This window comes from Sciurus vulgaris (genome assembly GCF_902686455.1).
Source record: "Sciurus vulgaris genome assembly, chromosome: 1".
Classification (NCBI taxonomy): domain Eukaryota; kingdom Metazoa; phylum Chordata; class Mammalia; order Rodentia; family Sciuridae; genus Sciurus; species Sciurus vulgaris.
The window spans coordinates 10,730,646-10,757,233 of record NC_136461.1 but is presented as its reverse complement, the minus strand read 5'-3'; the positions used below and the strand labels follow the sequence as shown (position 1 = coordinate 10,757,233).

The 26,588-nt window shown below is 48.6% G+C and overlaps 2 protein-coding genes across 4 annotated transcripts in view; one reads left to right on the top strand and one right to left on the bottom strand.

Annotated features, from left to right (window-relative positions):
* Positions 1 to 321: 321 nt before the first annotated feature.
* Positions 322 to 25,669, top strand: AGMAT (agmatinase (putative)). 2 transcript variants are annotated; one of them, XM_079140861.1, is made up of 7 exons: positions 322 to 679; positions 2,180 to 2,382; positions 4,446 to 4,494; positions 5,736 to 5,931; positions 6,509 to 6,688; positions 8,189 to 8,273; positions 25,524 to 25,669. In XM_079140861.1, the coding sequence occupies exons 1-7, from the start codon at positions 375 to 377 to the stop codon at positions 25,598 to 25,600; spliced, it is 1,095 nt and encodes a 364-aa protein (XP_078996987.1). In that variant the 5' UTR covers positions 322 to 374; the 3' UTR covers positions 25,601 to 25,669. The 2 variants fall into 2 exon arrangements, with proteins under 2 accessions (XP_078996987.1, XP_078996988.1); XM_079140862.1 differs by lacking the exon at positions 25,524 to 25,669 and adding an exon at positions 10,034 to 13,617.
* Positions 13,668 to 26,588, bottom strand: part of DNAJC16 (DnaJ heat shock protein family (Hsp40) member C16) — a 34,475-nt gene continuing 21,554 nt past the window's right edge. For both annotated transcript variants that reach the window (XM_079140844.1, XM_079140845.1), the window contains 8 exons: positions 22,061 to 22,191; positions 19,962 to 20,145; positions 18,893 to 19,075; positions 18,676 to 18,752; positions 17,367 to 17,447; positions 17,003 to 17,101; positions 15,227 to 15,397; positions 13,668 to 14,506 (listed from right to left, as the gene is read on the bottom strand). In XM_079140844.1, the coding sequence (XP_078996970.1) occupies positions 14,107 to 14,506; positions 15,227 to 15,397; positions 17,003 to 17,101; positions 17,367 to 17,447; positions 18,676 to 18,752; positions 18,893 to 19,075; positions 19,962 to 20,145; positions 22,061 to 22,191 (1,326 nt within the window). In that variant the 3' untranslated portion in view covers positions 13,668 to 14,106. The remainder of the gene's footprint in view (positions 14,507 to 15,226; positions 15,398 to 17,002; positions 17,102 to 17,366; positions 17,448 to 18,675; positions 18,753 to 18,892; positions 19,076 to 19,961; positions 20,146 to 22,060; positions 22,192 to 26,588) is intronic.

Sequence of the window (26,588 nt, the reverse complement as noted above, 5' to 3'; positions counted from 1 at the left end):
GCCCTTCATATGTTATTTTTTAAAATGCATTCTCATTTCCATTGTTTAAAGAGAGACCTCTTTCCTTGAAATCTTTTGGTCTTTAAAGATGTCATGCTGGACGGGAGAAGAGCCTGCCAGAGGCCAGGTGCAGGGGGACGCAAGGTGCACCTGGGGCAGGATCCGTGGGCCGGAGCTGGGAGCCCTGCCTGGCTCTGTTTACCGAAGGAGCCAGAGGCTGAAGTTCAGACGGGGTTGGGGACGGAGATGCTGGCCCCCGAGGCCCCTCCCCCGCCTTTGATCCCCAGGGCGCTCTGCCCTTTGAGCCCGGGCAGCTCCGGGCCTGGCACTCTCGCCTGGCTGGCTAGTGGGACCTTCTGGTGCACACCGGTCCCATGGCCTCGCGGGCTCGGGAGCGGGCGGGCGACATGCTGCGTCTGCTGACGTCCTGTGGCACCCGGGTCCTGGGGTCTAGCGCGCGCGCGCGACCTGCCACCGGGCTCTGCCTCCCGGGGCGCAGCCCCAGCCGCCCGGCCTCCGACGTCCCCCGGAACCACCCCCCTAGCTCCGAGTTCGTGGCCCGGTCTGTGGGCATCTGCTCCATGATGCGCCTGCCGGTGCAGACCTCCCCCGAGGGGCTGGACGCTGCCTTCGTTGGGGTGCCCCTGGACATTGGCACCTCCAACCGGCCCGGTGCGAGGTAAGCCCCAAGCGTCAGGACTGGGGACACGTGGCTGGGCTGGTTATGGAACGTGGAAGGCATGTGGACAGACACCTCCGCTCACTCGGGGTAGGTTAGAAGCTGGTGGCCGGCTCCGAAATGGTGTGAGCGACCATTCCCCTCCTTCCTCTACAAGCAATCCACGGGCTCAGCAGGTGGTTGGAGGGCTGGTCATCTCGGCGTCCTCCATTGGTCAGGAAGGGGTCCTGGCGCCCCATCCTGGGACCTTGCCGGTGTCTTCTCCGCTTTCGACCCGTTATACACTGGCTGGTGGCATTTTATTGGAAAATGGAAACTGACTGTCCCTCCCCCAAATCTCTAGGTATCACCAGCCTGGAAACAAAACGAAAAGAAACTCGTATTAAGGAAATTTTCTCAGGATCAAATTAGAGAAAGTAAAATCCATTTTCCTAATGATTGAGCATCAGCAGTTTCTAATTCAGCTCTTCAGATCTAACTGTATCGGGCTGAATAGTTAAAGCCTTATTTTATTTATTTAGGTACTAGGGATTGAACCCAGGGGCACTTTACCACTGATTTACATCCCCAGCCCTTCTTAATTGTTTAGTTATTATTATTATTATGTTTTTTTGATTTTTGAAACGATCTTACTAAATTGCCAAGGCTGGTTTTGAACTTGTGATCCTTCTGCCTCATTTCCTTGGGTCACTGGGATTACAGGTATGGGTTACAGGCCCAGCTCCAAAGCCATCATTTATTAAATGTCTATTAAATGTAAGGCACTTTGTATAGATTACCTCATTTAATTCTTAGAATGGCAATGTGAAGTAAATACCATTATTCTGTGGATTTGGAAACTGAGACTCAGGGAGATTAAAGTATTATCTGATATCATTTAATAAATGGTGATGAGTGGGCTTCTAACTCTGTGCCCTTGTTTATTTGCAGTACCTAGAGGTGCTCTACCACTGAGATACATCTCCAGCCCTTTTACTTTTTTTTTTTTTTTTTTTTGAGATAGGGTCTTGTTAGATTGCCTAGGCTGACCTTGAACTTTAATCCTCCTACCTCAGCCTCCCAAATTGCTGGGATTAAAGGTGTGTGTCACCATGCCCAGCAAATCTATGCCTTTAATCTCTTCAGTATACAACCTAGAGCTGGGAGGTAGAGAGCTTACTTAGCATGCACAAGGTCCTGTGTTTGATTCCCAGTACTACAGAAAAGGAGAAAAAAATATGTATCTCCTAGATCGGTGGTTCTCAGTGGGGGTGGTTTTGCACCCAGGGGACATCTGGCAATGCCTAGAGGGATTTTGCTTGTCACAACTCAGGGAGGAAGTGCTACTGACATCTAGTGGGTACAGGCCAGAGAAACTGGTGAACATCTCACAAGGCAAAAACCCACAGAAGAGACTCATGGTCCCCAGAGGTCAGTGACATGAGACTGCAAAGCACTGGCCTAGGCAGAGAGAGCCTCCGTACCTTGGCGTGTGACTGAGAGGTGATTCTTTTCCTCCAGATTTGGACCTCGTCGCATCCGGGAAGAATCTGTGATGCTGCGGACTGTCAATCCCAGCACCGGGGCCCTGCCCTTCCAGTCCCTCACAGTAGCTGACCTAGGCGATGTGAATGTCAATCTTTACAACCTTCAGGACAGCTGCCGGCTAATTCGAGAAGCCTATCAGAAAATTGTAGCTTCTGGTTGTGTTCCTCTGACCTTGGGTAAACGTCTGTCTGCAGGGCGAGTGTAACTCTCTGGGCTCATTTATCATTGGCTGGAGTACGGCTCCTTCTCCCGGGCCAGCACGGCCAAGATGGCAACAGCGGGAAAGGGGACATTCTAATTCATTTATTTCACTCCCTGGGGACAGGATCCTGAAAATTTTGGAGGAGCATGGCTGATAGGGCTGGTGGCCTAGGGGGAGGCCAGAGAGGTACCTGGGTGTAGAATTTGAAGGGTGCCAAAAAAGTCAGCAGTCAAAATCAACCCAGCAGGGTAAGTATCACTGATTTTTACCACTGGCTCCAGCATGGCTGAGAATAGCATGGTTACTGATCTCATCTTTATAATGTTTTGTTCATCACAGATTTTTTTTTTTTTTTGCTTTTTATTGATTTATTTTTTAGTTAGGGATGGACTAAGGGCCTTGCCAATGCAAGGCAAGCAAGCAGTCTACCACTGAGCTCTATCTGCAGCCCTGCACTGATTTTGATTTTCGACAGTACTGTTGAGCCTGGCTTGAGGCAGGAGGATTGCGTGTTTGAGGCCAGCCTCGGCAATTTAATGAGACCCTTTCTCAAAATTAAAAATAAAGACTGGGGGTGTAGCTCAGTGGTAGAGCACCCCTGGTTTCAATCCTCAGTGTAAAAACAAAGAAACAAACAAACAAACAAACAAAAAAATCTATGTTAAAAGAGGATTGCTCTTGGTTACTAAGTGCTCTGGTTTCCTTTAAATGTCGGACTCCAGCTTGTGTCCCACCATCCCAGGCCCGGGGAAGGCTGCCAGTAGAGGCTCCCTGTGACTTTCCAAGGATTTCAAAGACATTGTTCATAATTATAGAGGGGAGAAATGCGAAGGTCAGGATCCTCATCAGTCCATCAGTCCATAGGGTCACTTCCCCTCACCCGCCTCCACTCCCACTTCTTTCTTCTCTGATTTGCAAATAGTTAAAACGATACAGAACTTTTTCTAAATATGCCATTTGAATTTTGCCAAATGAGAGGTCCTAGCCTGCCCAGCATGGTGATAGAGAAAGTGGCTTCTAGGTGGATGGTTTGAAGTCTCAGCTCAAGTTCCTCTCACTAGCTGTGTTACCGTATACTCTGCTTGGTGTTTCATTTCCTCTGTAAAATGGGCATATTAATAACGCCTACCCCATTGTATTGTGGAAGGAGTATATAATGAATGGGGCATATAAAATGCCCATCATAGCTGGGCATAATGTGCATACTTGTAATCGCAGCAACTCAGGAGGCTGAGGCAGGAGGATTGGAAGTTTGAGGACAGCTTCAGCAATTTAGCGAGGCCCTAAGCCACTTAGTCAGACTCTGTCTCAAAATAAAAAGGCTGTGGATGTGGCTAAGTGGTAGAGAACTTGCCTAGCATGTAAGAGGTTGTAGGCTCGACCTCTAATACCACAAATGAATAAATAAAATGCGCAGAATCATGCCTGGCTTATTTTAAGTTTCAATAAATGTTAGCTGTTGATTACTAATAATTATGATAGTAAATAAGGTGGGGAGGAAAGATGGTGGACTGAGACAGACATCATTACCCTACGCACATGTGTGATTACACAAATGGTGTGAATCTACATTGTGTACAACCATAGAAACAAAGTTGTACCCCATTTGTTGTACAATGAATCAAAATGCCATCTGTACAAATAAAAAGTTAAAAGAATAATTATCAGTAGTAATACTTTCCTAGGCCTGCGCTGCCCAAAAGGGTAGCCATTAGCCACATGTTAAGTTAAAATTAATTAAAATATGCAGTTCCTCAGCCGCCGTATTGGCTGGTACAGACACAACTTTTCCATCGTCACAGGAAGTTCTCTCGGACAGTGTTCTCGGGAATTACTTGTAAGCCTTAATTCATCTAATTTTCTCTCTTCAGTGACACTGAAATCTCAGGCATCCCTCGACTGACCAAGGTTGCTCTTTGGCTGTGTTTACAGATCTCTAGTCCAGTTGAAAGGGTGGCAGAATTTGGTAAACTCAGGATTGTTGCACGTGATGATCTTATTCATGTTCCAGATGTTTCTCCATTTTACTCTTTGCAGGTGGAGATCACACAATCACGTATCCCATATTGCAAGCACTGGCAAAAAAGTAAGTCCCAAATGGCTTGGCCAAGTCAGGTTTCAAGATTCAGGAGCTAAGGAGCAGCGGTTTGCTGATAGGTGGTATTGGGTGTCTGCTGTGGGCTCAAGTTATTGAGGGTGACAGGAAATTCCCAACTGACTGACTTCGGGATCAAAATGAAGGCTGCGCTCCAGGTGTCTCTGTCCGTCACGAGCTGGAAGCCAAGACCATTTATTATTAACACTCAGACCCCTCCCTTGCCCCAGATCCGCTCTGGTATGCGCACTCTGCATTCTCAACGGGCCTGTTTTGGGAAGACGAGCCCCTGGTGAAATACACAACCCCAGTTAACTTCGGGTTCTGTTTTGCTTCAAGGGCCAAATATGAACTGTGACGAGCACAGAGTGAAGGGCCCCCGTTTGCTCCCACAAGGGCCCCGTTCCCGGGCAGTGGTTTTCAGGAACAAAGTCTACCAGGGACTGACCAGCGTGGGCTAACTTAGTTGGAGGAAGAGACAGAAGGGCTGAGACTGTGGGTGGCAGCTCCAGAATTAGCTTTGGGAAGGGCACACGGGCAGCTTTGCAGTTGGAGGTAGGTGGAGAGAGATCTTGTCTCCAAGCTGCACCTGCCTCCCACTGATTTGGGCTGCACCTTCATTTGGGGTGACCCCCAGGGGTTGCTGGAGTTCTGGAGAAGAGCCGGTCGCAGCTCCTTGTTGGTGCCACAGTTGGAAAATGCGTGGCTCTGGTTGATCTAACCTGCAGCTGAGCTCACTGTTGTCCTCCCTGCCCCCTTTATAATTTTGGTACTGGAGGTTGAAACCAGAGTGCTTTACCATTGGACCACATCCCCAGCCTTTTTACTTTTTCATTTTCAATCAGGGTCTCCCTGACTTGCTTAGGGTCTCACTAAGTGGCCAAGGCTGGCCTTGAATTTGCAGTCCTCCTGCCCAGCCTCTGCAGTTGCTCGGATTACAACTGGCACCCTGCCCAGCACCCCCAAGCCCTCTCTAAGTACCTCAGTCCCTGGTGGGAGACACTGGGTGGCAGCTTAATCACTGTCTCTTCCTCTTCGGCTTCTGTCTCTGTTTACTGCTGCTTGGAGATGCTAAGTGATCTGAAGACAGAAACCGTTTGGCAGGCAGGCGGTTGATGCCAAGTCTCTCCTCTGTGGCCCTGAACTGTGGCACCAAGTCTTGGTGACCTTAAGGTGGCTGTGCTGGGGCCCCACAGGGATGCTTGGCCTCTGAGCTGCCCCGTTGTCCTCAGACATGGCCCTGTGGGGCTGCTGCACGTGGATGCCCACCTGGACACAGCCGACAAGGCCCTGGGGGAGAAGCTCTACCACGGGGCACCCTTCCGGCGGTGTGTGGAAGAGGGGCTCCTGGACTGCAAGCGGGTGGTGCAGATTGGCATCCGGGGCTCTTCCGCGACCTTGGATCCCTACAGATACAACAGGAACCAGGTGACAGACTGAATGCCCGACAGCCCTGCTCCCTGCTCTCCATCGCCTACCATGTGGCCACAGTGGGTCCAAACCAGGGCTTTGCCAATCAGGTTCAGAAGGTGGGGACAAAAGGCTGATTTGCTTCAAGAGGGTCATGTGGCAAAGAGGAGTGAGGATGTAAACAAGGCAGAGGAGGCCTGTTTGGGGGCTGGGGAGGCCAGAGGAAACCAACCAACCTGTCAGAAAAGAGGGGAGGGGTTCCAACCCAAGGCAGGGGCCTTATTTACCACTAGGTAGAATGGCTCTGGGTCAACACAGGATAAGATCCAAGTAGGAAGGCTCCACCCCTTGCTGTTAGGGCATGCCAAGGCCAGTGTCCTGGACAGAACCATCCAGAAGGGGCTCATGTGAGCAACCAAACTTCTCCCTGCCCGCTGCCTGCTGCTCAGCTTTGACCCTGCTCCCTTCCCTCCTCGTCTGTCACCTGGGGACAGCAGTTCCTCCACATGGAGACTGAGGGTCAGATGTGACATGTCCATGAAGAACTGAGCATGGAGCTGACCTTGACCTCCAGCTCTTCCATGGCTCCCTTCAGGGCTTCCGGGTGGTCTTGGCTGAAGACTGCTGGATGAAGTCGCTGGTTCCTCTGATGGCGGAGGTCAGGCAGCAGGTGGGGGGCAAACCGCTCTATATCAGCTTTGATATTGACGCCTTGGATCCTGCCTATGCCCCGGGAACAGGGACACCTGAAATTGCTGGTCTCACCCCTAGTCAGGTAAGGAGGCACCCCCAGGGAAGATTCCTGGGCGTGGAGAGACTTGATACCCCATTTTCCTAGGACTTGTAGTCCTTAGTAACCAGGAGAGGGTCTTACGGTCGCTGGAATTGAACCCAGGGACGTTTTGCCACTGAGCCACGTTCCCTGTCCTTTTTATTTTTTGAGACTGGGCCTCACTAAGTTGCCCAGGCTGGCCTTGAAATTGCCGCCCTCCTGCCTCCACCTCCCAAGTAGAAGGGATTCCAGGTGTGCACCGCTGCACCCTGGCCATGGTGCTCTTGGAATTCAGCAGGCGGAGGGGATGGCTGAAGCGAGACCCTCACTCCGCAGATCCTCCTTCTGGGCTTCCTGCCTGCAGGATGGAACCCTCTCCACAGCCGGCTTCCTACCCGCCCTCCCTTGTCCTGTCCTTGGGCCACATCTCACTGCCTGGGTTTCCCAGCATGCCGTCCCTCCCCTCTTTCCCTGAGCCTGGGACGCTCTTCCTCTCCTCCCGAGCTTGGCCGAGGCCTAGGAATGTTCCCACATTTCCCCCCACTGTTCTATCGTTTAATTTTGAGGAATATTATCCTAAACCAAAAACAGTACTAATAAAATCATAAGTCTGGGCTGGGGTAGTGGCTCAGTGGCAGAGTGCGTGCCTAGCATGTGTGAGGCCCTGGGTTCAAGTCTCAGCCCCGCATATAAATAAATGAATAAAACAGAGGTCTATCAACATCTAAAAAAAAATTTAAAAATTTTCTAAACATTTTTTTAGAATGTCCAATATTTTAAAATGTCTTCTGTAACGTTCCACTCAGAAGGCTGAAAACTACAAAGTTCTTCTCAGAGGACGGGTGCAAGCAGAAGGAGATATTGCATGGCCGTACTGCGTAGCTCAGTCCTCAGTTTTCCCCTAGATCCTTTTAATTTTTTATGGACCTGGGGATTGAACCCAGGGCACTCTACCATTGAGCTACCTGCTCAGCCCTTTTCATCTGGAGACAGTTCTAACTAAAATTGCCCACCACGACCTAACACTTGTGGTCCTCCTGTCTCAGCCTTCCACGTAGCTGGGATTCCAGGCGTGCACCACTGTGCCCAGCCCAAGACGCTAGGTGATTTTCAGTAGCTGCCACGTAATGTTCTGTGAGCTCTCTTGTCGATGTGTGAGTGGTGAAATGTTTCCCCCTTTCGGAAGCCTTGTCTCTCCTCTCCAAGCTCGTACTTGTGCTTTTTCTATTCTGGGCTTGCTTTTCTTGAAGCCCTTCATACACGACATTGAACAGATTGGCCTGTCTCCGTCATCACTGTGAACTGCTCAGGAGCAGGGACTGTGCACTAGTTATTTTTATCTCTGGGAGGCCCACTGGTGTGGCTGCAGTTGAAAAATGTTTATCAAGGGAAGCTGGAATCTGAGGGTGGGCCTGTGTCAGGAGCAACCCACGGAATCTCCACCAGTCGTTTTTCATCGTTAATGGTTACTAGTGTGGACAACTTGGTTTTAATCTTGAACAGGCTCTGGAGATCATCCGGGGCTGTCAGGGCCTGAACGTCGTGGGCTGTGATCTTGTGGAAGTCTCTCCGCTGTACGATCTCTCTGGTGAGTAAGCAGAAAGACTGATCCGTGGGCAGCTGGTGGTTTATGTTTCATTTGGCATGGGGGATTGAACCCAGGGATGCGTTACCACTGAGCTGCATTCCCTCACCCCCCACCTTTTTTTTTTTTGAGAAAAATGAAAAGGTTTATTGCTTTGCTAGCAAAGGAGAAACACAGGGGACTCCTGTCCTAGAGGCTGTGATTCTGCCCATCAGCAGGAACAAGGGCCTTTAAGAGAGGTGACTCAAAGGCTACACTCCACACATTCTCTGTTGGAGGTGACATTTGCTTGTTAAATTGAGAGACAGTCATCTCTGAGATCTTCTGGGCCCATCCCCAAAGACTGGATTCCTTTGTTCCTATGGTGGGTGTGTACTCCAGAACACAAATCTGCCTAAAACGGGGAAGAAAGGTGATCCTGTTTCCTCTGAGATTAGGGAGGGGGCAAGATTAGGAAGGAGTAGGAAGAGGAAGAGAAAGAAACGTGTCCATTTTAAGAATAAGTTGCAGTGGTAGAGGAGCAAGGCTACATTCAAAGTGGACCACTGATACATTTCCCCACTGTCCGTGTCTACATTCCATTTTTATGGAAAAAAGGACGATGAATATCCAAGCTGCTTCCTGCTGAAAGAGGGCGAAGTTGGGAGAAGTAACGCAGAGTCCTTGTTCTCTATCAGGTGGGGCACCTCACCACCTTTGTTTGAGACAGGGTCTCATTAAATTGCCCAGGCTGGCCTTGAATTTATGAACCTTCTGCCTCTGCCTCCCAAGTAGCTGAGATTAGAGGTGTGAACCACCACCTCTGGCTGGTAGTTTGAATTTGATTAATCTAGTTAACAGTAGAAAATAGATAGGACCCCCTGTATAACTTGGAGAACCTGCTGAATGTGTCTGACAGGGAAGAAAATATAAACATGAGCATTAACCCCAAGAAAATCCAGAGGTGTCCTGGAGGTATTAACCGTTTACCCACTGATCGGTAGAAGATGGAATGGCACGATTCTATCCTCCTTTGATCCTTCATTGAATAATTTTTTTCTTTTTTTTGGTGGTGCTGGGGATCAAACATCAGGACCTCATGCATGCCAGGCAAATGCTTTACCACTGAGCCACATCCCTGGCCCTGAAAAGTAAAATTTTTTTTTTTTTTTTTTTTTGCGGTGCTGGGGATTGAACCCAGGGCCTTGTGCTTGCGAGAAAAGTAAATTCTTAAAGCTTAGTGGTTCTTCTCCCAGGTGCCGGGGATTCAAACCCGGGTCCGTGCACACGCTCGGTGAGTGCTCTCCAGGATGAGCTATTTGCCCACTAAAAGTAAATTCTTAAAGCATAATGTTTACATACAGTGAGGTGTTGGCTAGTTAAGATTTTCAAAGCAGGTGCCATCCTAATAAATTTAATTTCTTGTCGTTTTCTCTTTTGGTGCTGGGGATTAAACTCAGGTCCTTGTGCGTGCAAGGCATGTGCTGTACCACTGAGCTACATGGGCCAGTAATTTTGATTTGGAAAAGCTTACAGAGTTAGGTCTGTTAGGCTCAGAGAGTAGATATAATAAATATATGCCATTTTTATGCATTTTTCTTTGGGGGAAAAGGATGTCAATGTAAACCAAGAACTGTCTGAATTTTCAAATACTACTTCCATGTGTTGCTTGAGGGGAGCAGAGTGCCAAGGGAGGCCTGCTCAGGGCGGGGTGGGGGATGGGCAGCAGGGAGGGTGGCCCGTGCCCTGCTTACCTGGGTTTCACTCTTCCGACTTTGTCCTAGGGAACACGGCCCTCCTGGCAGCTAACCTGCTATTTGAGATGCTGTGTGTTCTCCCCAAAGTGACAACTGCCTGAACCTTGTCTCTTCAAGACAGAACTGACGGCGTGGTTGACAACTTCTCGGGAACTTGTGAGCAAGCAGTCTGAGGACTGAGAAGTGTACGCCAGTGAAGCTTTCTGCTCAAAGTGTCATGGTGGCTGTAAAACGAGGACATTCAGAATTCTAACCCAAATGCATTTCTAAGGGTTTGAATCAACCTTAAAAACTGAAGTACTTAACACTATTTTGGTTTTTTTTGTTGTTTTTTTTTTTTTTTGATGAAAGACGGAGGAGGAGGAGGGGAAGTGGATGGAGAATTTCACTCAAGGTTATCTAAAAATGATGGAATGAATAAAAAAATCACAAAATAATATTGTACAAATATTCCACATTTCTATACCATCTTCCTTTAAAATAGCGCTCCTCTGAGCAGCTTAGGGCTGCTTTTTGGCTTATTTATATACAGTGCTGGTGACTGAACTCAGGGCTTTGCTCGTGCCAGGCCAGTACTCTAGCACTGAGCCACATTCCCAGCTCCAGCTTGGTTTTAGGCCCATGGAAACATGAATATTTGAAGAAAAACAACATGCAGATCCTAATAAAGAAAAGTCCTCAGAAGGCCAGGTAGCATGGGCTGAGCCCTTGATGGATCTTCCACTCCTCTCTCTACAGGACTCAGTTTGCATTATTTACTCTAAGCTGATGCATCCTACTTGGTGGTAGTCCCTGAAATCTGTAGCTAAGCTGTGCTGATCATACCCATGTGCTGAGAGGCGAGTTCAAGTTTGTTGATACTGTGTCAGGGATCAGATGATCATCTTGCAGTTCAAGAGCTACCCACAGTCATCACACATTAAAATAGTTTATTTGTTTCCAATCTGTAATATTCTTAAAACAAAATAACATCAGCTTCAGTGCCTGTTCACAATACAAAAAAAAACAGAAAAAAAAAAAAAAAACAAAGAAAAAAACAAAACCTGGAAAACCCTAAAACATAAAAAAGACACAATTTGCCAAATAAGTTATTTGTTCCTAAGGGTATCAAAAGTGCAAAATAGTCACCTTCTTCTTGGATCTGTCTCCCAAGGACCATCATCTTTATGAACAAACTCAACAGGTTCAGCAGCTGCCACACTGTATGTGTTTTCAAGAGACATGTCAGATACATGAACATGAACTACACTGGATGCTTTGCACGTTTCTTTTCTTTATTTTGCAGTGCTGGGATTGTAGGCAGGTGCTGTACCACCGAGCCACGCCCCCGCTCCTGCATCAGCTATTTAGGAATTATAGATTAAAGGAAAACAAATCCAAAGGAAACAAGGCTGGGCGTTTCCTTCCAATTCCTATTCCCAAACAAAGCAAATCACTTAACAGTAGTTCCCATGGCCTCGTACACAAGGAAAACACTTAAGCACTAAAGGCAGCAGCAAACTGATTAGGATAAGTAAAAGGCTAGCAGGTGAAGAGGCTGTGAATTAGGAGTTTGACCTATTTGAAAACCACAACCCAGCTCTCTTGGGAGACCAGGATGTCTTCCAGGTAGGGCAGCCCTGCTGGTTGAGATGACAGGGCCGACAACCTCAGTGTTAGACCAATACCTGAGCAATAAGAAAAGCATTTTGGAGATGGGTGTGTTCTACAAAGACTTGTTTCAGGCTAGTTTTCATTCTTCCTACCAAATATGATGCACAGTCTGTACAGACCAGACATATCCACCTCGTAGAACATCAGTGTTGATATTCGAAGACGAGGGCATGAAACCCAGACTGGGTTCTGTGATTACATACATCAGAATGAGACATGGTGGCACTGGCTGAATGTGACAGTGGCTCATACATTTGACACAAAATAAAATTCATGGAAACAACATTCAGGAGGGAAGGCTTGTGTGGTTAAGGATAAAGTTCAATCTAAAACAAAAGCTCCCTAGTATTCTCTTGGGGATACATCTACTGGCCCCTAACAGAGCTGCAGAATTTTTGGACTGAAACATTTGCCAGGAATATTGTCCATTCCATCCCCATTTTCCTTTCCTAGTGCAAATGGAAGGTGCAGCGGTCTGTAGGTGCTCTTCATTTTAATGGTACAAAAAGGAAAAATCTGGGGAGTTTTTGGTTTTCAGAAAGTAACGTCAGAATTTTCATTAGTACCAGGAATTAAAAGTAAAAATCTACCACTGAACCAAAACACTACTCGCATGAGCAACAAGGCCATAAAAAAATCCAGAAAATGATAGGGCGTGGTGGTACACACCTGTAATCCCAGCAGCTCAGGAGGTTGAGGCAGGAGGATTGAGGAGTTCAAAGCCAGCCTCAGCAATTTCGTGAGGTCCTGTCTCAAAATAAAAAGGGCTGGGGATGTGGCTCAGTGGCTCAGTGTCCCTGGGTTCAATCTCTAGTATCAAAACAAAACCAAGCCCCAGAAAATAATTTTGAGGACTGGTGTATCAAAGAGCTAAAGAATTCCTTGGGCCAGGTGCCATGAGATACGGATTCCAGAGTAAGCATCCACTTCCAAAGGATCGTGTGGAAGAATGAAGCCTGGCAGTGATTTCTTTATTTTAAAATAAAGCTATATATAGACTGACTCCATGAAACTATATGAATTCCTGGGCTCATATAATTTATTATTTACCACTGTAGCTCAATGTTTAAATTATTCAGGATCCAAGTGGCTTAGTTTAAAGCAATTATGAGTAAAGAAATACTAACTTAGTAAATGACCCATCCCTGATTTTGCCCTTCACTCTACAAAAGGGCATTTGCTTTGACAGAAAGACCACTCTTGGAAGTTGTCCAAATCCCCTGGTGGTCTGGCCCTAAAATCAAAGGGCACGCCCTCGAGGGATCCAGAGCCGGTGCAGAGTGCGTGGCAAACCTGGCGCTGACGACGGGCCAGGCCCTGACCCAGAGGAGCAGGGCAAGTGGAACAGCCGAGCCGAGACACTGAAGCACAGCTGGAGGCGGGAGGCAGGCTGCTTGTGAAATGGGTCTGGAGTCCATCTCGGCCCGCCTGTCACAGAAGACGACTTGAAGACACGGCATTTTTTGGGTAACAATGTTCAAAATACAACTGTCGAGGGTTTAAGGTCCTTGATACAAAGACGTGTCCTGCGTGTCACTAGAGGATGCCAAGGGAGTGAAGAGCTTCCTCCCGACTCTGGCAGGCAGGGGTAATTTGTTTTCAGTGTGACATCTACTGGCTTTATAGCAGCGTATCTACGTTCAGAGAACAAGATCACAGTTATGGCTCCTACTGTCCATACCCTAAACGCGACAGGCAGAAAGGCATCTGAGAAGGTACAGGTCAACGGCTCAAAGTCACTTGGGAGCTCCCGCTGGGCAGACTCCTCTCGGGGCCCCGGGGCGATGTGATGCTCACCAAGGACCCTTCCCTTCGCTGCCCAGACCCCCCTTACCTTGGCTGGGGAGGAAAACCAAACTCCTATGCAGAGACCCCACCAGACCCTGTCCTTCAAAGCCCCAGCTGGCAAACTGCCGTGGGGACACCCCCAGACACACTCCTCGCCACTGACTCCCAGAACCACTGCTTGGCACCAGGCCTCGTGGGCAGGCCCAGAAGGCGAGGTGGTCAGGTGGGGAGCATGCGCCTCGGCGGGAGCTCAGCAGGGCTGCGGGGGCCTGAGGGTGTGCAGGGGCAAGTGAGTGGACTTGCGGGCCAGGCTCCTGAGGTTCTGTCTGGGTGCCGCTGTTTCTCCGTGAGGGGCCAGGAAGGGCAGGTGGTGTGAGCCCGGGACAGGGACAACAAAGAGGAGGGAACGAGCAGTCTGGTTAAACAGTGCGGCATTCAACTGAAGACAAAAAACCCAGGGGGAAGTATTTTGATCTAGAGAATTCAAACCTGCAGTGTCTCACTCCTAGGTGAGAACAGGACGGAGGAGAGTCTTCCAGCCATGGTTCTAGAAGAGTCATCTAAAATCTATACTGTGTCCGTTGTGATTGTTTGAGTCCTGAAAAATACCTGTTCCTGGGCGTGTTAAAAGTTGGAGGAGTTCACACCTTTTTGAAGCCTCAGTCTAGCTCGGGCCAGGACGGGATGTAGAACCTCTGCAGCGACCCTTCCAACAGGCGCTCCATCCACAGGGACAACTTGCTCAGCTTCCCCTTGATGGGCCGGGGTCCCAGGCCACAGGAGGGTCTCCCCCGGGACTCGCCCAGGGGGAGGGAGGGGTCGAGGTCACCGCAGGACCCCAGGGCCTCCTCCTCTTCCACTGTTTTTTGGGGCTTGAAGAGGCAGAAGTATTTCTTGTGGCCATTCAGGGCCAGGACGTAGCCCGTATAGTCCCGCTCCAGGAAATGCTTGTCATACTGGTTTGGGATTGGGGCTGCATCTTGAGCAAATTCTAGTAAGTATTCCAGCCACTCTCTGTGCTTGTCCAGACTCAGGAAGGAGAAGTGCAGGCAGCTGGTGCTGTGGGAGGAACAGGAGGACTCAGGGCGCTGCCGACACTCAGTCACGGGCAGGGACACCCCAGTCAGACTGGAGAGGACAGGAAAAGCCGGGGTCCAGACACTGGAAGGAGGACTTCTGTGGAGCCCGAGGGCCTGTGACAGCTGCACAGCTCCACTGACCCGCCTCCAGCCCTTGCTGGCTCAGTGACCGGCAGGGACAGCTAGTTTTCTGAGGGGTCAGGGAGCAGCACTGATTTCAACTCTGTTCAAAACAGATCGTGGAAGTCAAGGGGGGAGAGAGGCCCCCACATGGCCTGATGTTGGGCTGGGAGGGACGCCAAGACCTCGCCGCAGGGATCGGGCCCCGCGGCCATGGAAGAGAGGGTGCAGCCGTCCCAGGCCCCTCACCTGAGGACCACCCTTCTTCCTCCTCTCTCCCCGTGCCTTCCACACCCACCAGACTCCTTGAAAGACGTGGAAACTGACAACCCGTCGGGGGACATGGAAATTGAGGACTCGACCCTTTTGCACCTGCCCACCCAAAGTGTCTGACAGACTCCTCCCCGGATGTGGCCCTGCTAAGCCCCATGCAACGCAGGCCCTGTTGTAGCTACTTTCCTCTTAGAACTGTGCCCCTCTGCTGCTTCACAAAGCACGGCTGGTCCGTGGAGCTCTTGTTCCGACCCTTTCTTTCCGGGCCCCCTCTCATGTGCTTTCGCTCCTCCCACTGTGCACTTACCCAGTGAACGAGTAGACCTCCAGAGCAAATTTCTGCAGCAGGCTGGTCTTGGTGGAATTGGACAGGATGAGGACCACGTTCATGTGGCCCGGCCTCAGGCGCACCAAGTTGCTGGTGTACGTTACGTCTGTGAGTTCCGTGACCTCCACGAAGCCTTTTTTAGGAATCTTGCTGTGGGGAAATATGGAGAAAGTAAGATTTACCAGGACAGCCGATGCCACTACTTTGAAACAGAACAAGTGGAGGGATGTGCTGTGTTCTTTTTTTTTTGGGGGGGGGGGAAGGTACCAGGGAATGAACCCGGGGTGCTTAACTGCTGAGCCACACCCCAGCCCCCTTTTTCCATTTTTTATTTTGAGACAGGGTCTCACTGAGTTGCTTAGGGCCTCACTAAGTGCTCAGGACAGCTTTGAACTTGCGATCCTCCTGCCTCAGCCTCCTGAGCTGCTGGGATTACAGGTGTGTGCCACCGCGACTGGCTGACAGGCTGGGTTCTAACAATATTTCATGATGACGCTGACTCGCTGGGGGGACAAGACCCTGCTTCGGTAGCAGCCCTTGGCCACAGCAGCCCTTCTCCGGAGGCTGAGGGGCAGCACTAAGGAGGCAGCCACGGGTCTGCTTTGTTGCAGAGACCCAGGTCCCTCAGTGTTGGTGGTGTGCTCCGGACAGAGCAGTCATCAACAGTTATGAATCATGGCGACATGCCACTCTGCTTCTGGGTCATCTACCACCTTCTTGGTAGTGAGTGTGTGTTCTGCAGTGCTGGGGATGGAACCCCAGGTCTCCCACATGCTAGGCAAGCACTCTACCACTGAGCTGCATCTGTGGTCCTTTTTACATTTTGAGACAGGGTCATGTTAAGTTGCTTAGGTCCTTATTAGGTTGCTGTGGCTGGCCTCAAACCTGTGATCCTCCTGCCTCAGCCTCCTCAATGACTGGGATTGCAGGTGTGCGCCTCTGTACCTGGCCTGACGTGCTTTTTCACTTTCCACCTTCGTTATTAAATCTGAGCCTGAGAAAGCAAAGTCCCAGGGCATACGGTAAGTAGGTCCTGCATCTAGATGCCCAGCAGGGCTTAGTGACACTGGCCAGCAGGTGCCTTTCCCTGGATAGGTTGAGTGTCCTCTGTCTGAAATGCTTGGGACACAAGCACATTTGGGACACAAAAAGCATTTCAGATTTTTCCATGTTTTAAAATATTTCCATACCTATAATGAGACACCTGGGGCTAGCACCAAAATCTACTTTTTCTTTTTGGTACTAGGGATTGAACCTAGAGGTGCTTTACTTCTGAGCTACATCCCCAGTACTTTATAATTTTTATTTTGAGACAGGGTTTCACTAAGTTGCTGAAGCTGGCCTTGAGCTTGGGATCCTCCTGCCTCAGCCTCCCAGGTAGGTGGGATTACAGGTGTGCACCACTGTGCCCAGTTACACCCAAATCCAAACACAGAATTAATTTATGTTTTGTGTATACCTTACACACATAGCCCAGAGGTAACTTCACGCTATGTGTTTGGTGTACCTGCATTTTGACTGTGACCCCTCATATGGATCAGGTGTGGAACTTTCTACTTGTGGTGTTAAGTTGGGGCTAAAAAAATTCAGACTGTGGAATGTTTCGGACTCTGGGTCTTGCATTGGGGCGCTCAACCTGTCTTCCCATCTCACACACAGGCGTGAAGCCAGCTCTGCTACACACTGTGCATCCTGACACTGCTCGGTGGTCTGCGGGGCGGGTGCTGAGGGCGGCTGAGGTGGTGCGAGAGAAACCTGCTGCTGTCCTTGGTGAAGCTCGGCTCGGCCTTCCCGACCTTCTCGGGGACTTCCTCTTTATCTGGTGGGTGGGACTCTCGCTCATCATTGGAGTCACTAAAGAATGAAAAGGGGTATTGTGTGCGTGAATTAATACGTAACAAGGACTCACGACATTATGCATAATTACAACGCACCAGTAATAAATATGGGGAAAAATGATGAAAAGGAAATTTTTTTTTTTTTTTTTGCGGTGCTGGGGATTGAACCCAGGGCCCTGTGCTTGCGAGGCGAGCACTCTACCACTGAGCTACCTCCCCAGCCCGAGAAGGCATTTTTATGAAAAAAGAGCACACAAGTTGTGAGCAGCCTCCACACTCACCTGAAGGCCTGGACGATGACAGTGCCGAAGAGGATGAAGAGGGCAGAGAAGATGAGGGACAGGAGGGGCATCATCTCCCGCCTGAAACCAAGAGCACAGCTGGGTCAGCACCCGCTCGCTGGGCTCGAGTTTCCTCTCAGTTCTCAGAAGAAACCCACCCAACCAGGGGCTGCACTCCAGCAACCAGTGCTGCGCAGCAGGGCTGCTTTCCAGGTGGGGGTGGGGGTGGTCCTGAGTCCTGGTTCAGACGGCCTGTCCTGAGGTCTGGCTGGTGACTCAGTCCCATAGGTTGTGCTTAGGAAGCTCTGGAAACATCAGGCTAACAAAGGACTTAAGTTGTAAATATGGAATACCTTTCTGATGCTGAGATACCAGTGATTAAGAGTCTGTGGCATGATCTCAGTTTTATTGTGTGTGTGTGTGTGTGTTAACAGAATGATCCAAATGTGGCCAAGGCGGGGCAGGGAGGGGATGACGGCTTTTCAAGATCCGTCCAGGGCTGCTGCTCTAAAACTCCTCACACACCCACCAAAGGCCTGCCACCTTTCAGGGCCACGCTGAGTATCAGGAATCAGAAGCATGAATTCAGTGGCTCTGTCCTTCAGGAGAAAAGGGCACAACTTCCTAAGTCATCGAGGGGCAGGGTGGGACGTCCCATCTGTGCCCACTCCGCTGCTCCATCTGTCCATGTGCACAGTGGCCTCCATGGGCCAGGCCTGTGCTGAGCGCCAGAGGCCCCAGGAGGCAGCTCTGCTCTCTGGCAGGGCAGTGGGTGATCCCAACCCTTGGGAAGGGGCGTCGGCAAATTAAAAAAAAAAAAACTGAAGTCGCCGACATAAAGCAGGGGAACAGTTGTTGGAAACTGTAAACGTTCTTCCACCTGCTATAGCAAGGGTGCCCTGAAATCAAAGTAGGCCAGGTGTGGTGGTGCACCCGTGACCCCAGAGACTCAGCAGGCTGAGGCAACTTCACGAGACCCTGTCTCAAAATAAAATGAGAGGGCTGCGGTCGTGGCTCAGTGGTAGAGCACTTGCTGAGCATGTATGAGGCACTGGGTTCAAGTCTCAGCACCGCAGATAAATAGATGAATAAAATAAAGATCTAGCAACATCTAAAGAAAAGAAAAAATAAAATAAAATGAGGAAGACTTTGGATGTAGCTCAGTGGTAATAGTGCCCCTGGGAGCAGTCCACAGTTCTGCAAATAAAAAAAAAAAAAGAACTCAAGGGAAGACGGGCTCTTTCCAAAAGAAAATGGGTGACCCTGGTGTCACCAGAGGAAGGGCACCTGACCCCTGCACCGTTCCTACCAGTTGCTATGGAATATGCTGTCCCAGCAGTCGGCCATGTAGTCGGATGCAGAGTACAGCCACCGGAGGAGGAAGAACTATTGAGAGAAAAGGGACACGGTCAGGATGGACCAGAGGAGGGCCCCCCGCCACAGCCCTGAGCTGTTGTGACACTCTGCTCTTAGCAGGACTAAGTCACCGGCCCTGGCAGCCCACCCTCCCTGGAGATGGCGCTCACGGGAGCAAGTTCGTCCATCAAGTCGGGAAGCACAGCCTCGGAGGACAGAAGAGCTGGATCTTTCCGCAGTTGGTCGAGATGACCCAAAAGAACGAATTTGTCACTCTCGCTCCCAGTCCAGGGGTCTCCCAGGGTTTTATACACCACCCTTCCTGCTGTGTTACGTCTTTCTAAAATAGACACCTGGGAAAAAAGGAAAGAAAAGCCGTCAGAAGTCTCACAAGCTTCCTAAGGTACAGTTGTTTTGTTTTTATTTGCAGGGAGGATGGCAAGTCTTAAGTCATCAACAGGCTCGAAAAAGCACAAATGTTGAAGAATCTAAAATACTTGCAAGAGATTGATTAAAACCTTTCTCACAAAAGGAGTTATTGTTTTTTGAGATGGGTGTCTCCTTAGGCTGCCCAGGCTGGCTGTGAACTCCGAGGTGCACAGTCTCTCTTAAGAGTTATTTACACGGTGAATTTTCAAAGCTTTTGTCAAAATTTAAAGCTCCACCCCCCGCAATTAACTTTGTTCTATAATTTTAATAAAGGAGACCTTAGTTTTTAAGAAAAAATGTCCATGATTACCAACATGAGGACAAAGTCAGAGAAGATTTTTTTTTTGTAGTGCAAGGGATGGAACCCAGGGCCTCCCTCACACTAGGCAAGCGCTAGCCACCCCTCCAAGAGAAGAACTTCAAGCTTCTGGAGGAGAGGGAAAAAGGAGACACCATTAAGATGATGTGAAAGAGGCAGAAGGAGGGGGATCTCCGGGAACATATCAGCCGTCTACAGGTGTGTAAGCCCGGCACCTTGGATCCTGCGAGACCAGACCTGGGAAGCCTGTGAGGTGGGCCGAGGCACCTCAATCTTCACTCATAGGACAGGTGCTTTCTGTGGAGGCCGGAGGCTCACCTCTAGGAAGTGAAATGGCCACATGGAAGACTGCTGTCAGAGTAGCCTTTCGAAACAGGCCCTGCAAGTCTCTAGATTTATGGTATCGAATTCAGCGTCCCCCAGAAAGAAGGAAACAGAATCAAGGGCAGCGCTTGCGAAGGGGCTGGGTGGGGAGGGAGTGCACAGCTCACCGCTGACTTCCCCTGAAACGCCTCGCCGTCTGGCAGCAGCGTGCTGGCAAACTCCTGCTGCCGCCCACTGTGGACGTGCACAAACCGCACAGTGTCCTGCGTGTTTGCCAGGGCAAAGGACAGGAAGGCCTCGAAGGGTCTGCTCAACTTGGGAGCCTCGGCGGTCAGCAGGACCACACAGTACCTGCACAAGAACGAGAGAGAAGACCATAACCCATTCCTGGGCAGGGCCAGAACCTGCAGTCCGTGGTGCAGGGTAGGAGGAGGGGCCTGCTTTACAGGAGAGCTGCCACCTCTTTTTTAAACTTAACTTTATTTTTGTGGTACTGGGGATTGAAAGTGGTATGCTCACCACTGAGCTACATCCTGGTCCTTTTTGTTCTCTATACTGAGACGGGGCCTTGCTAGGTTGAACTTGTAACTCTTCTGCCTCAGTCTCCCAAGGAGCCGGGATCACAGGCTCACATTGCCGTGCCCAGCCTGAGAGCTGACATCTCCGAGAAGAGAGGTCCAAGTCTATAATGACCTGTTCCTTTTCCAGACCTATCATGTTCTGCCCAAATCCGACTCCATGACATCTAGGAATTTTTTTAGGCAATGGTGACTCCATCCTTCATGCTGAAGGTCCTTTCAGGGAAGCCATCTGTCCTAGTTCTGCTACCAAGGGTTAGACTAGTTGAATCTATCTCAGGACAGAACTTTTGCAAGATTCCATGTGAGCCTAGCCGTTCATTCTCCTGAACAGAGACTGAGACCTGCTACACGCCAGGTAAGGCAGACGACTTCCTGCCCCAGAGCTCATGTTCCGGTGGGGAGGACAGACAACAAACACACAAACAGCAGGAACAAGTAACAACCAGTGTGCTGGGAAAAACGAGGAGAAAGGGGTCCAGAGAGGCGTAGGTCATAGGTCGGTGAGGGAAATGGCACCTGAGAGGGTAACATTCATGCCGAGGCCTGGGGGAAGTGTGCCAAGAGAGGAAAGGAGGCCAGAGTATCCCAGGCACAGAGAACCACAGCACGGAGACCCCAAGGTGGAGAGCGATGGGACTGGATTTGGGTTTTTAAGATCACTGGCTGGTGTGTGGACAACTGGCTGGAGGGGAGGACAGAAGGGGTGCAGAGACTAGGCAGGAGGCCACCATGGGAGACCAGAGACTAGGCAGGAGGCCACCATGGGAGACGCCGGTGCCTGCCGCAGGGTGGCCATGGTAAAGCAGTTGGGAGTGTGTGAGTTTGGATAATTTGTACGTAAACAGCTATCCTTACAGTTCAGGACACGCTTTTAAAAAATCCAATTAACGTCTTTTTTTTTTTTTTTTTCCCTTTTCCTTTTAGACTATAAAGGAGTTGGAAAAGTCTGAAAAAAACGGGAATTTTTTATTTATTTAATTTTTTTTTAATTAATTTTGCAGTGCTGGGGCTTGAATCCAGGGCCTTGTGCTTGCAAGGCAAGCACTCTACCAACTGAGCTATCTCTCCAGCCCTGGAATTTTTTATTTTAAACAATATTTTCAAATAATATGATCAAAGGTATCTAGATACCTTTTACAGATGAAATAACCCTAAATTTAAAATCCTACTGATTCATCAATCTCAAAAAGGTATAAAAGACATTTCCCTGCATTTCCAGACTTTTTAGATTTTCTAGAATCTGGAATGTGATTATATTCTAATACAATCTGTGATATTCTAATCACATTCCACATTCTTTACTGGAATCACTGGCTGATTACTATAGCATTCCCTCTGTCCCCACCTTCCCCATGACTTAACTGTTGTCCAGACCTCCAGAGACCCACCCTGCGTGGCATGCTCTAGTAGGGAGAATGACTGTCATTCTCATGCTTCACTAAGGGACCCTGCCTCCCCGACACCTGCTAATGTTGGCTCGTCTCTCAGGTTCCAGCGAGATCTCAGCATGCTCTGCCCCCAAGGCCAGGATGGCATGACCCAAAATTTGGTCCTAAGGTACCCTGGATAAATACACCCAGTATCCCAGCTGCTAATTAACAGCGAAGACTAGATCCTGTCACCGCATGGGTGCTTGGTTTCCCTCAGTAAATGCAAATGACCAGTGAAGCCTCGGCCTCCCTTACTTCCTCTGTCGGTGAGACCGTTTCACTGGGCAGAGCTCATGGAACAACTTCTGGCTGGTGAGCCTGGTGGCCAACAGGTACTTGTTCTGGGTGATGAAGTCTTCGATGACCTGCTTCTTCAGACCTCGAGCCTGGTGGGGAAACAAAAAGCAAGTGGGTTCAGTTTTCTCACTGCAAGCAGGCTTTACTCACGAGCCTAATATGAACACGGCGACCTGGCTGACGTAATAAAACCAAGGAAGGACGGACCTGTTTGAGCAAATGAATGTGGTGACCTAAAGCAACCGTGCAGGGTGGGAGGAATGATGTCGCTCTTTAGATCAAAGGAAAAGTCAAGAGCTCTTGCACAGAGAACTTCTGTATATTGTTTTGTGCTGACAATTTAGTCAGTCACTTTGAATTTTAGGCAAATATATTTCCATTCAGGATCTGTAGCAAGCTGGACAATTACAAATAAACTCCCAAGTAACAATATTATTTCACATAAAAGACAGACCATGCCTGCACACCTGTAATCCCAGCTTGGCAGGATGAGGCAAGAGGATCTCAAGTTCAAAGCCAGCCTCAGCAACTTAGCAAGGCCCTAAGCAACTCAGTGAAACTCTGTCTCGAAATAAAAACAAAAAGGGTTGGGATGTGGCTCAGTGGCTAAGTGCTCCTGGGTTCGATCCCTGATTTAAAAAAAAAAAAAAAAAAAGAGGACTGTTTATACATTTCAAAGGACTGAAATCATAGCAGGTTCACTGAACACAATGACAAGCTCGGGTGTGTTCAGAGTGGTATGGCCACAGAATAAAACTTCAAATGAATATAAGTCGGAAATGCAAGCATCTATTTTTATGTTTGGAAATTAAGAAACACACTTTGAATAAGCCATTGACCTCAGAAGCAGACTATCAGATATTAGAATATGTTTAGAATTTGAACAACCAAGAAAAATACTATTGATCAAAATTACTACTTGGGAGGTTGAGGCAGGAAGATGGCTTGAGCCCAGGAGTTCAAAGCCAGTGCAGGATCTAACAAATGTGAAACAAAGCATAAGAAAGAATCCATAGCGTTCATGGTAAAGCTCAGTCACTAAGGAATGGAGGGTACTTCTTTTCTATTTTTTTAGTACCGGGGATTGAACTCAGGGGCACTGGACCACTGAGTCACATCCCCAGCCCTATTTTGTATTTTATTTAGAGACAGGGTCCCAGAGTTGCTTAGCGCTTTGCTTTTGCTGAGGCTGGCTTTGAACTCTCGGTTTTCCTGCAGCCTCCTAAGCCACTGGGATTACAGGCACATGCCACTGCACCTGGACAGAGGGAACTTCTTGAATCTGATAAAAGGCATCCCTGAAAAGCCCTCTAAAAGTACTCATTGGGGGGGGCTGGGGAGATAGCTCAGTCAGTAGAGTGCTTGCCTTGTAAGCACAAGGCCCTGGGTTCAATCCCCAGCACCCAAAAAAAAAAAAAGTACTCCTTGGGGAACTGCTGAAAGCCCTCTCTCAGCTTTGAGCTCAAACAAGGACGCCCCTCCCATCGTTCCACTTCTCCTCAGAGCTCAGCGGAAGGCAGAGGCGGAAAAGAAAGAAAACGGGTGGAAGCAGCAGCAAAGTGTCACTCATCTCAGATGGTACAGCTGTGTACTCAGCAAACCTCAACGATGACACAGATCAATTACGGAAACCAGGAAGAGTTTGGCAAGGGTGATGGATGATGCAGACTCAATATTTAAAAATCAACTGTATGCTTTATGCCAGCAAACAGAAAATGGAATAAAAAAGATTCCTTTCTAGTAGTACGAAAATGAGGTGCCTAGAAATAAGCTGAGAAAAAATTTCTTTAGAAGGAAAATTACAACACCTTATGGAGGCATACACAAACCACCTAAGCAAATGGAACAGAGTCATCACGTTTGCAGGCTGGAAGGCTCAGATTTGTAAAGGCATCTAACTGATTGAAAGAATCAGTACAAACTCCCCAAACTGATTCTGTCCAAACTGATTTAAAGAATCAGTGCAAACTCTCAAAACCCCAGGTATTTTTTTTTTTTGCTTTGTTTGTTTTGACATAACTTGATGGATAGAATTTAAAAAATATATATCTAAAAGTACAAAAGACTAAAATAGCCAAGATGCTTTTGAAAGAAATAAAAAAAACCCCAAAAAACCCCACCAAAAAAAAAAAAAAAACCTCCCCCAGATGCCAAAACAAAGTGAGAGGATATGATTCTCAAATCTACTTCCTCATTTGTCCTGCCTCTGACCAGAACGTTTTTTTGTGTGTGAGAGATATTAAACCAGGGAAACTATCACTAAGCTACATCCCCAGTTCTTTCTAAAATTTCATAACTTTTTTGTTTTGGGGGCACTGGGGATTGAACCTCAGGTGCTCTATCATTGAGCCACATCTCCAGCACTTTCTAGTTTATTTTCAGACAGGGTCTTGCTGAGTTGCCAAGGCTGGCCTTGAACTTGTGATCCCCCTGCCTCAACCTCCAGAGTTGCTGGGATTATAGGTGTGCAATGCTTATTTGGCTCAAATCCGCCTTGGATGTGAGGGCAATCTGGCTACAACATCTGCCATCCCACCGACGGTCAGGCCTGAAACCCCACTCACCACAGGTAACACAGCTGGAAAGGGAGGGTTGTTTTGGGGTAACTGTGCTATTCTTTGCTACATCAAAACTCAATCAAGGGGACCCTGCTGGAGCCGCCTCTGCCAGCGACATGTTCAAGGTAATTCTGAGGTCTGTGGGGCCAGCCAGCCCGAGCCTGCTTACCTTCAGAGTCTATGCAGCACCAAAAAAGGATGCGCCTCACAAAAATTCCATGAAAGTTGATGAGCTTTCACTCTACTCAGCTCCTGAGGGTCAATGTAAATACGTGGAGGAGCCAAGGACTCAACTCGAAGAAAGCATCTCACAGCTCCGACATCATTGCGAGCCATATATAAGTTGGTGTCAGGAAACATACTCCCAAGCTAAGCCCAAGATGCAAAGTTTGGTTCAATGGGGGCTAGGTCACTGGGGAGAAGTTATATGACTGGGGTTTACGAGGATACATAGTCATAGAAGATTTGTGGAAGGAGAACTTTCAGAAGTTGTAGGTAAACAGTGGAAACTCCAGACAGTAAATCAGTATTTCTACAGAAAAATGGCAGAGAAGTCAGTATTGAATATAGTAAACTGGCCTTCTTCAGGAAAATCTATAGTAGGCCTTTTCGTTATCTTGGTTGATACCATACTACAAGTGGACTAACCTGAAATCCTTTCACCTAGAGATAATGGAAAAGCCTCAGAACTCCTCGTTCTCATGTCAGTATTTATGTACATAATTAAAATCCAAATTAAAAAAAAAAACTCAATAAATGGTAGTTTCTTAAGGGTGAGTTGCTGTGTTGATACAATAAACTCTGGACAGTTTAGATTCATCAGTTACCTTTTGCTTAGAATGGATATTTTTTTCATCTTCTAGTTTGTGAACCCATGATTCTGAAATATCACACGCTGGTCATTTGGAACATTCATTCACTGACCTTCAGTACTGGCTGACAAGGTTAATCATACCTCCTGAGAAAATCAATCTCCTCAGGAAGTGTCGAGGAATTGCTAATTGGTCAATGAAAATTTTCTGAACTTCTGATTTCCTCAGAAGTCTGAATTTCATCACCGGCAACACACCATCAGCTGTCTTCTCACTGCCCTCATTTTTGCAAAAATGTTTATCAAAGACCTGAGTCTAAATAACCATAGTGTGTGTGTCATTTATTCTTGTAATTCAAAACTTCCGAGTCGAGCACCTGTCCACAAGACCACCTTCGAACTGCCGTACGCAGCAGCAGGGCTGTGTGCATGCTTCCTGTTACATCACACAGGCAGCAGCAGGGCTGTGTGCATGCTTCCTGTTACATCACACAGGCAGCAGCAGGGCTGCGCGCACGCTTCCCGTTACATCACACAGGAGACTACGCGTAATGAGATGGGATCAGAGTCTAGGTGCTTCACCAGACTCAGAGGCAATGCTGTTTCTGTTTCCGTGAGGCCTGGGGTGAAGCACACGGTGGTGACGGGCAGCCTGGTGCTCCGCCCTGCTCCCACACAGGTGCTGGCAGCTTCAACCCCTGCTGTGTTTGCACCAACCTCAGAGCAAACGTCATCACAGTAAAAAGGTAAATTACATCTTAGTCTTGGTGCTGTTGTGAGGACAGCTTTGGTCTCACAGATGTCCTCTTAAAGGGTCTTTGGCACTCCTAGGGCTGTGAGCCACATTCTGAAACTGCTGTCCTGTTGAACCCAGGTGCAGCAGGGTAATGATACTCACGGCAACACCGCTTCTCAAAGCCTGCAAGTGGCCATCGACAAAGAACGAATCAGTAAATTATAATGTGGCCAAAGATGCAATATTTCATTGCTATATTGCATCTAGCAATGAAAGCCTATTACTTAGAGCATAGGCAACAACCGGCGCTACTAGTGTGACCCTAAACTGCTTGCCTGGGGAAACTCAGTTTATGTTAGTGTGCATTTTTTTAATAATGGG